Source organism: Rhea americana, unplaced genomic scaffold (assembly GCF_003343005.1).
Source record: "Rhea americana isolate MKP2758 unplaced genomic scaffold, rheAme1 scaffold_178, whole genome shotgun sequence".
Lineage (NCBI taxonomy): Eukaryota > Metazoa > Chordata > Aves > Rheiformes > Rheidae > Rhea > Rhea americana.
Window position 1 is genome coordinate 1,356,453 of NW_028185905.1, and position 12,496 is coordinate 1,368,948.

At 58.3% G+C, this 12,496-nt stretch overlaps 2 protein-coding genes across 2 annotated transcripts in view; both read right to left on the reverse strand.

Moving 5' to 3' along the window:
* ANPEP (alanyl aminopeptidase, membrane) overlaps positions 1-1,558 on the reverse strand; it is an 8,023-nt gene extending 6,465 nt beyond the window's left edge. Inside the window, exon 1 of the mRNA XM_085301530.1 lies at positions 1,210-1,558. The gene's annotated coding sequence lies outside the window, so the exon portion shown is untranslated. The remainder of the gene's footprint in view (positions 1-1,209) is intronic.
* A 2,767-nt stretch (positions 1,559-4,325) lies between these two features.
* Positions 4,326-12,496, reverse strand: part of AP3S2 (adaptor related protein complex 3 subunit sigma 2) — a 10,126-nt gene continuing 1,955 nt past the window's right edge. The window contains exons 4-8 of the mRNA XM_085301587.1: positions 12,122-12,282; positions 11,875-11,986; positions 10,251-10,322; positions 6,125-6,232; positions 4,326-5,342 (exon numbers count right to left, since the gene is read on the reverse strand). Coding sequence (XP_085157713.1) covers positions 5,214-5,342; positions 6,125-6,232; positions 10,251-10,322; positions 11,875-11,986; positions 12,122-12,282 — 582 coding nt within the window. The 3' untranslated portion in view covers positions 4,326-5,213. The remainder of the gene's footprint in view (positions 5,343-6,124; positions 6,233-10,250; positions 10,323-11,874; positions 11,987-12,121; positions 12,283-12,496) is intronic.

Below are 12,496 nucleotides of genomic sequence, written 5' to 3' on the forward strand. Positions count from 1 at the left end.
ACCGCTGCTCCCCGCGCACGGGCAGGGCGAGCTCTGCCTTCGCCCGGGCAAGCGGCCAGAGCCACGCTGCCGCCGGCGCAGGCCTGCGGGGTGCCGGGAGCTGTGCCAGGGGGCGAGGCGCGAAGGCACAAAGTCTGGTGGAGGGCCGGGGGAGAGGAAGCGCGATCCATCCTGCCCCGGGAACAGAAAGTGCCTTTTCCCAAGATCTGATATCTCCAGCGCTGCGACATCAGCAGCTCTTGCCCTGCCAGGAACTAGAGTGCCAGGCATGGGGCGAACAAAGGAAACGATGAGAAACACCCTCAGGGAACTCTGCCCCATCCCCGAGCGTCCCGAGAGCACCCAGACAGAGCCTCCGGCATCACCAGCAGCTGCAGAGGGCTCGGGGAGCCGTCCCGGTGCCCGGGGTGCGCAGCATTCCCGGCCCTGCCGGGACCTTTCCGCAGGACACGCTCTGGCCAGGGCCCTGCTCCTGCGCCGGCAAAAGGCACCGGCCGCTAAGAAACTGCAGAGGCCAGTTTGCCGGCTGGGACGGCTCCCCGGCCGCTTGGCGCAGCCCCCGGGAGACGGGGGCCGCAGCCCGCAGGGCGCCCCGCAGCCCGCGCCGACGGGCACGCAGCACCCCAGCTCCCGGCAGAGAGCTCGCCCCGGCTCGGCCCCGCGCGGGCCCTGCGCAGCACGTGGGCTTGCACATCGCCAGCCTTCTGCCCAGCCGCGAGACCTCCGCCCCACGCAAACCTTCCAGACCGCGCACACGCGCCCTGCACGTCCCCCCTCCACTCCGGAGCCCACATGCATGTCCCGGGGCGCAGAAGATACTGGCTCGCCCAGGGCCCCAYGCGACACACCGATCCCTTGAGGCCCCAGCCCTGCACGCTCCATAACCGTAACGCCGTAACACCGGCACCCCCTCCGCAGCCCTCCAGCAGTGCACACGCGCTCTGCAACTTCACGCGCCCCACCACAGCCCCTCCGGCACGCGTGCAGTCCCCACTCCCCACGCACACAGCCCCGCTGCCCCGGCCACGCGAGCACGCTGCCCGGCAGCCCGGCCCGCACGCCCTCCGCAGCCCCTGCAGCGCCGGGCACACGCACGCGACCCCTTCCCCAGCCCAGCGATGTCCGAGGGCTGGGCCCCCCTGGACTCCTGCTGCTGCCGGCACCGGGCTCTGCCCCGACAGGCGTCCGGGCTGCCGCAGCCCCACTCACCTTGGTGTGCTCAGCCCCGGGGTGCAACGTGCCCTGCGACTCCTGCCCGCTGCATCCCTGCCTGCACCCTGCCTGGCTCTCCCGTGTCTCTGCTCTGCAAGCTCGGCCAGCCAGCGGGAGGAAAGTTTCCTCCTTAGGCTCCAAGGGAAGTAACCTGAACCGTTCCTCGCCACCTTAACCCCTGGGCTGCTGGCCGGCCCTGCCCTGCCCGGAGGGGCTGGCCGGGGCTCYGGGCAGCGGGTGCAGGGCGCGAGGAGCCCCCGGCTGCAGCCCCGGCTCCTGCGTGCCCAGAGCGGGATGGGGCTGGCATCCCTCCGCACGGGGCCGGCGCCTCCGGCAAAGCCAGGGCCCCCAAGCAGCACAGCCACCACATCTGGAAGGCATCTGTTGGGGGAAGCCTGCCAGAGGCGGCCGCCAGCCGCACGCTGCCGCGGGAGCGCGGCGCCCCGTGGCCGGGGACAGCCCGCGGCCGCCCCGCCAGCCCCAGACCCCTCCCCGGGTGCCCCCTCCTTCCCCAGCCATCACCAGCGTGCTCGCCCCTGGGGCAGGGGACAGGGGACAGGGGCCGGGCACACCCTCCCCCAGCGGCACCCAGCCAGCCGAGCACGGCTGCCTCGGTGCACCCAGGAGAGGCATCCCGGCTCAGGAGGGTGCTGCCGCRCTCGTCGCCCCAGCCTGGCACCCTGCACCCTGCCCCACCTGGCTGCAGCCGGGACGGGCTCGCGGGGCTGCGGGCAGGGCTCGTCACGGGCCGGCAGCCCCCCGCTCGCTGCAGCCCGGCACAACGCGCTGCATCTGGGTGAGAGGCTGCAGGGCCAGTGGTTTTCCTTGCCCTGGAAGCGGCCCAAGCTGCCACGCACAGCCCGGCCGGAGGAGCGGGGARCTGGTCTCTCCCCGCGTGGCAGAGCAGAGGGTAAATGCTCTTGCCAGAGGTGTGTGAGCACCTAAAGTGGGAGTGGRCACTTGGCTGCGTCGCTCAGCCTCGCTGCCAAGAGGTGAGGGCTTGGAGTCACGGGGACCTGCTCCACTCAGCCAAATCCAGCAGCTGCTGGGTGCCAAGACCCAGTGTGGCCCGGCAAGGGGCCAGACCAGCTGGGGCACCCCAGCTCCAACTCCCCAGGGGATGGGGACAGCCCCAACACAGCGCCGCAGCCATCGCTTCCCGGCCACGCGAGAGCACCAAGACCCCAGGCCGAGCCGCGTCCCCGGGGGAGCCGGCACGGAGCAGCGCAGCCCTGCTTCCCCGCCGGCACAGCGGCCCGGCCACGGCACCGGGGGCCTGGCCCCGCTCATCCCTGGGCGACGACCCCCTCTGCTCCGCTCCCCTACGCACGAGCGAGTGCGGGGGGAGCGGAGGGAAGGGAAAGGCCTGAAGCAGCAGCCACGGACTCACCTGCCGCTCGCAGCCCCCGGCCACCGCAGCCCCGCTGGARCAGGCTGGCAGGACGCGGGAAGGGACGGCCAGGACAGAGCTGCAGCCGCAGGCAGCGGTGCCTGAACACCGCCGAGCGAGCGCTGCCAGGCACGTCCCGCACCAGCGACTGCCACGCCAGGGTGCCGGGCCGGGGGGGCAGGCGGGACACGGCCCTCCCTCCCCTGCCTTTCCCCCAGGACCCCCCGCCGGGGGGCCTGGAGCAGAGGGAGGATGGGGCACCGCACAGCTGCCACCACGCTGAACCTTCGCTGCGTGGTGACCCCGAGCATCCCTCTCCAACCGCCAGGACAGCCGACCCTGGCCCYCGAGCACCGCCTGGCCGGGCGCTCGCCCATCCCGCCGCAGCCCTCGCACGGACCACGCAGCACCCGTGGCTGCTGCCAGGCGGAGGAGGGCTGAAGAAGAAATTGCCTGCCCAGGTCCTCAACCTTCAGGATCAGCTTGTAGGGGCTGGTGGCCAGCTGGGGAAGGGTTAAGCCTGCAGGGAGGGAATGGAGGGGAGGCAAGGAGACCGCAGGAAAATTCCTTCCAAGCACAGTCACCATTTCCCTGCCAGGGGGAAGTGGAGGCAGAGCCCACGGGAGCGGGAGCGGAGCAGCGCAGCTGGGCTGGCCGGGGCTGGGGAGGGGAAATGAGCACAGGAACAGGCTCCCAGAGCCAGYCCCAGTGCCTTGGTGGCCAGATGGAGCTGCAACACGACACAAACCCGCCAGAGCCAGGGGCTCGGGGACGGGCAGAGCAGTACCTCTGCTCAGGAGTCGTCGCTGTCCGCCCCGCACCCCCACGCCGTGCTCGGACGGCCACCTCCTTCCAGCCGAGCCCTCACGCCTCCCCCCCGACCGGAGCAAGCCCAGATGCAGACTGCAGGGTGAGCTCCCCGCGGGCCGCGGGGCCAGACGCCAGCCCTGGCCCYGGCCGAGCCRGCTGCTGCAGCCTCCCGCGGGCCGGGCAACGTCTCGCTCCCCGCGAGCCCCGGCAGCATCTCCCACCAGGGAGCTTCCCAGAGCGACCCTGCAGCTGACACTAGGCAACAGGAGAAGGGGTGGGATGGAGACGAGCATCGCCACTTCTGCAGTAGCCAGAGCAGGCTCCAYGGCTACCCCAGCTCTCAGCCGATCGGGGATGCTCTGTGGCAGAGAGAAAGGCAGGAGAGCTGGCAGGGAGCACAGGGGGCACCAGCAGGTYACAGATTAGTGGCCAGAGCCCTGCCAGGCCACCTCCGAAGGCAGATGGCCACTGCTGCCRCAGCCCCCGAGCAGGGCTGTGCTGCTCCTTTGCCTGCTCCAGAGAGGACAGGATCTCACGAGGTGCCCTGGGGTGCCACACGCTCAGGGCGCTGGGCAGGGGTGCGCAGAGCCAACCCCATCACCACAACCTCCCAGAGGACAGACGGGCCGGTGCCCTCACCACGTCACTCACCACCCGGCTCATCCTTAGCACAGGAGCAGCCCCGGTCCCAGCAACACCCGCAAGCGAGGGGAGAAACCACCACCACCACCACCGCACACACCACAGCAGCCACGGGCTCTGGGAGTGCCTTCCCACTGCTCCTGCTCTCCCCCCACGGCAGCCCCGCAGCCTCCAGGGAGGCTGCGCGAAGGCCCCCTGCCCATGCACCCCCTCCACGTGCACTGCACTGATCCTCCACAGCCCCCAGGCCTGCAGCACCCACACAGACAGAGATTTTCACAGTGGTTTATTAGGATTCAGGGGACATTCTTCTGGAGGCTTCAGCCCCTCACTGTGACCATGCACACGTTCTTGGGGACGCAGCGACAGACCTTGCCTGGCCTGGCCCACCACACAGCAAGTTGGCTGCTTTGTCCCCCCTGTAGCTTTCCATCCTGCTCAAGCGGAAGCAGCAAGCAACTCCCTTCCGTCTTCTCCCCTCACTGCCAATGTCTCTCTGTACAGCAGAAACTATCCCTTTGCCCTGATCAAGCAGCCCAGCAGGAGCACAGCTGACCAACCCCTACAAGTCTGGCACAAATCTCATGACAGAAGGCCCATACGCAGCAAGGAGCAGTGGGGGCACAGGGATGCCAGACCAGTCAGAACAACCCAGCCCGGGGCAGGAGGGGGGGTGGTGGAGGAGACAGATAACCCAGGGCTCCTCCAAAAGCCAGGGATAGATGCATTTTTTAAAACTAGGAATTCCAAGTGCTAGGACAGGCAGGTTTTGGCTTTCCCACCACAGCTAGAGCAGAGGCTACACACCCACCTGGGAGGGAGGGAGGGGAAGAAAGGCAACCTTGTTAGGGAGACCAGGGAGCACAACTGAGCTCAGGGTCCAAGGTGACAGACACACAGCAGGCAGCACCACTCCAAACTCACTTTGCCCCACACCCCATCAGAGCTCTCTACTCTGCCAGGCAGTCCACACATGCTGGCAGCACACCTGGCCCTCCATGCGCTGTATGGGCAAGGCCAGGGCCTGGCATAGGCAGAGGGGACATCCAGAACAGGCAGATAGAGTCCAGCTGAGATTGGTTCCTCTTGGCTGGAGAGCCAGCCAGGCCACAGCCCGTGTGCATGGACAGCCCTCCCCGCCTGGTCTGCCTAGGGATGTTCACACAAACTGCGACAGGTTGGGCACTTTGATGTTGATGTCTCCAATGTTGATGTTGCGAGGGATCTCTGGCAGGTTGATATTCTTCACAGCTGAGACAGCGCGGGAAGGAGCTGCGGAGAGGCCTCCCTGGTGAGGAGAGCAGAGAGGGGAACACAGTGACTGCCAGCCCTCCATAAGCTCCAAAGACTCCATACTGATCCTCTGGCTCAGCCTTGTGCTTTGCCAAAGGAGCATTCCCAGTCTGAGCCTCCAGCTCTCCCAGTGGCGTCCTGCCACCCGTGGGCGCCCAGGGCCTGGCTACACCCCCCAGCAGCCAGCCAGGCCCAGCTCAGCCCCAGCAGCCAGCCAGGCATCCCTGCTTCAGCAGAAGAGCCTGCATTTCCACTGCCTACCCGATCAATAGAGCCAACTGGTTAATAGCACTCTACTGAAAGAGGCAGGGACGGCCAAGCATTTCCGTCTCCTGCTATCAGGGTGCAACTGCCTCTTCATAGCGCCGCCACAAACAAGGGCAATAAGCACTTTTCACTACCTCACTTCATTAATCTTGATGGAAACAGTAATCTCCACACTCTGATGCTCCCTACACACCTGAAGGAGTGCAGTAAGGAATACAGCTGATGCCCTGAGCCCTCTCTGTGAGGACTCACACAGGCAGAGCCCAGACATGCTGGGAACTCCCCCCGTGCACAAGCTCCTCTCCCCAACACAATACAGACCATGCATAGTGCCCCTCCACATCTGCCTGGAGCACATCAGACCTATGGACCATGGACATCTCAGGGAACATTTTGCCCCTCCTGCCAACCTGCACTGCATATCCAAGCACATCGCACTAAATCCTCCCAAACCCCTGTGCTATSCTCCCTGCAAGCCACACCAGGGAGAGCCACAGCATTACCACTCACCTCTGCCTTCTCCAGCTTGCTCTGGGCCTCTGCCTGTGCCACGATCTCACTCATGTTGGTCTCCAGCACCATGCCACCTATCACCACCTCCTGCAGGATATAATGAACCTGCAAGGCAAAGGAAGACTGTGAATCAAGTTCAGGTTCATGGGCATGCTAAAAATGGCAGGGACTAAAGCCCCTGCAGGCTGGCAGGGATGAACCGCCTTGAGACAGCTAGAGTCTGGGCAGAGCCACGGGCACTGCAGTGGGGAGTGCAGAGCCAGACTGAATGACATGCTGGGCAGGAAGACCAGACATCCTGGGTCTCAGCACACACTGCAAGGTGAATTACCCCACATATTCTTGCGTGGAAGCAGTGCTGYGGGCTGATATTTCCCTGAGACGCACATACCCAGCCCCTTACTCCTTTCAGCCAAATACAGCTCTGGCAGCTGACTGCCTGTCCGAGTTTCTCCTGGACCCTCAGTGACAGTCCAGGAAGCCAGACATACTACTTGTACTTCTGCTCTAGAGAAGAACTACCCAAAGACAGGAGCAAGCGGTGCCCATCAGACCATTATACACAACAGCTCCAAAGGAGGCCAGGTCTGGCCCTGTCCTAGCGACACATCCTGGTTGTAATATCCCAATGGCTGCACTGAAGTTTGATCCCTCTCTATAGAGGAAACCTCTCTAGGTCAGGGGCACAGTTCATTCCAGGAAACAGCTCCCTGCCTAGAAAGCACACCTGAGAACAGCGGCCTCAAGGCACTGGGACCAGGACACTTCACAGAGCAGCAGTGATCTGAGGGCCTCTCTGGTGCCAAACGTTAGGACACTTTTTCCCAAAACCAGTTTCTTCATCTGGAAAGTGAGGCCAGAAACAAAGAGCCTGATTTTGTTACTTTTGCTTAGAATATCTAGGACTGTGACACACACGTGCTTGCACGTGACACATGCATGTGCAACACACACACAAAAAGGACACAACTGTTGAGTCTCCTTCTGCTCCAGGGGCCAAGGATGAAACAMAGTAGTCCCAAAGGAGAGACCTGCTACCTCCTGCCAGCCCTAGTCAGAAAGAGAACCAGCGATACACTGCAACAACAGCATTAGACAAGGCCTGTCCTGGCTGACAACCCAAGAWAAAAGAAAACAGGACCATAGGTAGGCTGGCCATGTTGTGCTGCTGTGACACACCTTCAGTTGCACCATCCAGCACAATACAGGCTTCCTTGATAAGTCAGCAGTCTCCAACAGCAACCCAGTGCAGATAATGAATTTATGGGTCTCTGCTTACTTCCGTGAAATAGGCTATTACTGTAAGATAGTTATTATATTGTTTTATGGTTTCACGAGGGTTGATTGCACTTTCAAATACGGTGAGGCAAATACTTGCAGGGTAATGCTGTGAAAAATAAAGCAACTAGAGAACCTACTAGAAGGGGAAAAGCCAGCTTTGCCCAACTATAAGCGTGATGACACTTTAATGCTTTTCTATGGGTCTTGTCCTTACCTGACAGCACCAGGAGCACCAAGCTGTGCTGTGATCAATCTTTCAGCAGCGCTGCACAGGGAAAGCCAGCTGCCATACATAATCTTTCTCGGACACCCATAATAACCCAACTGCCTCCAAGCACCACAGCACAGTAATTGCTCTCCCACAGCACCAGTGTCCACTGATGCCTAGCCCTGCGAACACACCAACAGGACAATGCAAGCAGCTCTCCACAACAGGAGAACATCTGGGCTGCAGGAAATGTTGTTCCTTCAAGATCTGGCTTCAGTCCAAATTGGACCAAAACCAACAGGGTAGAAATCACAAGAAAGCTTTGTTTTCAGAAATGAAACACAATGCTTCCTGAACAAAACGTGTCCTCTCTAGGACCTTGCAGCTGCTTAGCAAAACTCACGTTCTCATCTAAGGCACGAAGCACAACCAGGGTCCGTACAACAGGACCATTCCATCATTCAGCCTGTCCTGAGTCTCCCCACGACTTCCGCAGCTCCAGCCTCTCCTTGTGAACGAAGGATCTCTGCAGCTTTATGGTTCCTGCTTCCAAAGCTGACAGCATAAGAGCACTGGTGCCACTGGCTGCCTGTGAACCATAAACTTGACAGCCCCAGTCAGCTGCCTTCTGCAAGACCAGGGACTAGAAACCTGCAGAAGCTCTAATTTCATGAATTTCATGCTGCCCAACAGGGTTCAGGCAAATCCTAGCCAAAACCTGCTGCGCTCAGGATATTAACAATCAAAGGCTCAGCTCAACAAGTGAGTATTTTCCAGGGGATGTTGGCTTACTTGCTCCCCTGTTCTCATCAGGAACTCACAAACTTTGTAATTAATCAGCTAGAGCAGAAGGTAGTACCATGCCCAACCTTTCCTGCACTGCCTTTGACAAACTAAGTCTGGAGGTAGGGGGCCTGTGAGAGAGCACTGGGGCAATGACACAGCTGCAGGAAGTCCTGCCCAAGCATCAGAGGGGCAAGACATGGAAAACAGCACAACATACCTGCAAATTTTCGGCATCCCCAAGAGTGCAAGCCTGTAACCTAGCACTTGGAACCACTGGCACTCAGCATGAACACATTTGGGAAATAAACAAATGCTAAATATAGAAACAGCGAGTCCGGACAAGAGGACCAACTGATAGTGCCCAAGGACTGAAGTCAAGGCTGGAAAACAAAAGGAGCACAGAACCAGAAATAAACAGACATAACTAGTATGAGAGCCTTGGGGCTGACTGAGCCTAGTATTTTCCCTGACTTCTGTCTCCTTTGAATCCTTACCTTGGTAAGAGAGTTAAGAGGAAGGATAGTTCATGCTAATGCTGGCAAAATGCACAAGCAATAGGAATAACATCTTCTGCCTGTGGGCTGTGGAATCGCTGTAAAGCGCCAGGTCCTGGTCACTCCACAAATTGACCGTAAATGAGAGTGTATCCTCCCCCAGATACTGCCACAGAAGATATGGGTTGTTGCCATCACTTCTCCCTCAGATACTCCTCACCACCTTCCTCCTTCCTCTCCCTCTCCTTTTGTTTGCTTTGATAAGAGTGTTTTTTGCTGACAAGACAATCAACCTTGTAACTCTTCTGCAAGTTTACAGCCAAGCAAGCTATAAAGTCAAAATCTTAACCAATCGCTAGCACATTTAGCTGCTCCAGAGCATCTTCTATGAATATTTGCTAACTCCATTTCTCTGCCAGAGAATTTATAAATAAGAATCACCAACAGAAAGGGAACGTTTTTGCAGCTTTACTGATCTTTTCACTCCTCATTTTTGTTGGTATGTGCTGTCTTCAGCAAAGCAGGAACAACTTTTATCAGCAGCAACGCAAGCCCAGTACACGTCAGCTAACTGTTTCTCCTATCCCCAAGAATAACCCCTGCTATCTTCAGCTCCATCTAGATGATGATCAAAGAGAATGGGTTCCCACCCAGAAACTCTGACCAGCTAAAAAGGAAATATTAAAGGCTGTGGCTCAAATGAAAGTTTATCAAACACTCTGTATTCCAAACAGTCCCATTGTTTTCTGCAGCTCTAACGAAATGTTAACAAGACTCCAAATAGGGTTCCACCGTGCAGTAAGAAGAGTTAAAATGCCTATGTACAAAGCCAGATTCTTGTTTAATTCCATCAGTGCTGGCCACTGTGCAAAAGATGAGCAGTGAAGCCTCAGCATGGATCCCTGTCACATGAACATGTATTTACTCAGCATGTCTATGGTAATTCTCAGAACCAACCCATACCAAAAAAACGATTGCTTATTGTAGCAGAGATCACAGTCCCACAACAGTAATACAGCAGGGAACCAGGGCAAGTGCTTTGAACTTAAAGCCAGCTTACATATGGAGGGCTCAGAACACAGCAAAGCAACTCAGATCATTTGCAGGAGAACATAGCACAAGTAGCTTACAAAGAACACATACTGACGTCCCTAGCCAGATTTTTGATCTCCATCAGGTAAGTGATCCCTCACTTAGCAAAAGGCTCTCCTGAAAAGCTCAAGGGCTCAAAGCCATGCCTGCTTCTGGACTCAGGAATGTACCTCCTACAGAAGGCAGAGCTCAAAAGGAGCAGGATGATAGGATGAAACAAACAGTGGTGGCCTAGATGAGTACACAGAAGCCTAGAACCCACCTTGTCCATGTGAAAGATGAGGTCCAACTCACAGACATTCTCAAAACACTTGTCCAGTGTCTCCACAAACACCTGAGGCAGGAGGAAAGGAAGGTCAGGACAGAACATAATAGCAAGAGGATTCCTGCATACAGCACCAGTGCCTGCACATGTAAAAAGCTGAAGCCCTGGCCAGAAACTGTGAGATCAGTCACTGCATCTCAGGCTTTTACCCTGAACAGCAATAAATTCTTCTTAAAAATCCCATTTACTTTCAACGCTAGTAAAGTGCCCATTCCCCGGGCAACCACTCACAGGCTCAGCCCCAGGGGGCTGGCCAGGACCCTGGCTCCAGCATAGCAGCAGCATCCAGGGGTGGTGTGGAGAACTGGGGGCTTGCACAGTGCAGGTGGAGGGAGTCAGGCAGAGCTGTGAGCACCACACATGCAGGGAGCAGCTAGACAAGGAAGCCTCTTTCCACACAGGCACTGCCCAGTGGTGCTGGAACGACCCAACACGCTCCTAGTGCCAATCTGCACTAAACCACAGAAACCAGATCAAAAAGCCCAAACTGCTACCTACTTCAGTTCCTAGGAAAAACCTTGTCTCAGCAAGGGGCATTTGGCTACAATATGAGTCTGGCCCTGACTGAGCCCGCTGTGAATGGACTGCCAAGTTGGTGCAATACCAGCAAACTTGGAGGGTTCCTCATCCTGCAACAGGTCAGGCTTCCTCTGAACTGTTACTTCTACCCAGTTGCTATTGTCTTGTTGTTCCTGTTACTACCCAGGGCAACCGGAACCTCTAGTTTCAAGGATGTGGTCTGAGCCCAGGTCCAAAGAGCCTGGCACTGGGTAAAGCAAACTGAAACACAGTACTCAGCCATTCTGGGAAAAAAAAAAAAAAACATGTGCCAATATCCTGATAATCTGCAGTCACAGGGCCCTGGCTGGGACAATGGCTAGTTATTGTGTTCTTCCACAAGGGCCAGGCTTGCAGTCACCTAGAACAGATTGAAAGGAGGTGAAATATGGGAACTACATGATCACAGCAGGTGATCCGAGTAGGGCATGAACCCTCTTGGAGAACAGGAAGGACAACTGAGAAGTGCTGGATATTCGTGTGTCCTACTGTAACATAAAACAAGTGTGAAATGCTCTATAGTCGGGAACTCTTCTCCACAGGCAATTCCCAGCCATGAAAACTTCATTTCTAGCTTAGGATCTTTGAAAAGAAAAGCTAGAAAAGGTGATTTATATGACACTGCCATGGTACTACTTTCTTCCTGGGAGACTCCTGTCTCCCGTATCGCGCACAGCTGCACCCAGCAGAGGCACAGCCCTGTCCAGAGTCACTCTTTAAGCATGATCTCTAGCCCCTTTTACGCTCACTTCAACCAGCCTGGAAAAGAAGGTCTATACAGGATATGCAGGAGAGGACCCGTAACCTACACTGTCTGACTGCTCACTGGCAGAGTGAGCATCTGCATCGAAGCATGTCCAGCTGCTCTGGGAGCCTCTCTGCCCAGCAGCGCCCAAAACCAGAGGAGCAGCAACCCGCTGTCGAGGTGCGAGGTGGGCTCCACTGTATGCATGCTTGCTGTGGCCTCCCTCTGGTAGGAAAACTTCACTCCAGAGAGACCAACCTGGATGAGGTCCAGAATGCCCAGCTCACTCTCTGAGGAGTCCACACAGAACACGAAGTACAGCGTGGCATAGTGGCGGTAGATCAGCTTGTAATCCGAGCCACCAAATAGGCTGCAGAGACACAAGGAAAGGCTTCAGAAGAAGGAACCCCTTGGGGCCAGAGGTACCTGCAGCAGGAGGGGGGACACAGCCCCACTGCGCCCTGTGCAAGGGGAACCCTCAGGCAGTGAGGGACATGAGGGTTACCTGCCGCACTCCAGGAAGTTGCAGATGTGGTCATCCCGCTTGAGGACCAGGTGAAAAGTCTCTCGGATAATTTGCTGCTGGAGTTCCTCTGCCTGCAGGGAGGCAAGAGCAAACACCTGCAAGCCTGTTGCTGAGGAAGGTGCAGAGGACCCCCACCTCCGCTATCCCCCACTGCTCTGGGGCCAGCAGAGCCTGAGCAAAGCCGTGAACAGGTAGCTCTCAGCTGGAAGGGGAGGCCACGGTGCCTCCTGGCACCGCAAGAACGGTGCCCTTGGCACCGAGGCCACCGGTGCCAAGGGCGGGCAGGGCGAGCCCCGGGGACAGGCAGCTGCCGCCCGGGCCGCAGGCACCCTTCCCGGGGAGCCGGGGCCGCAG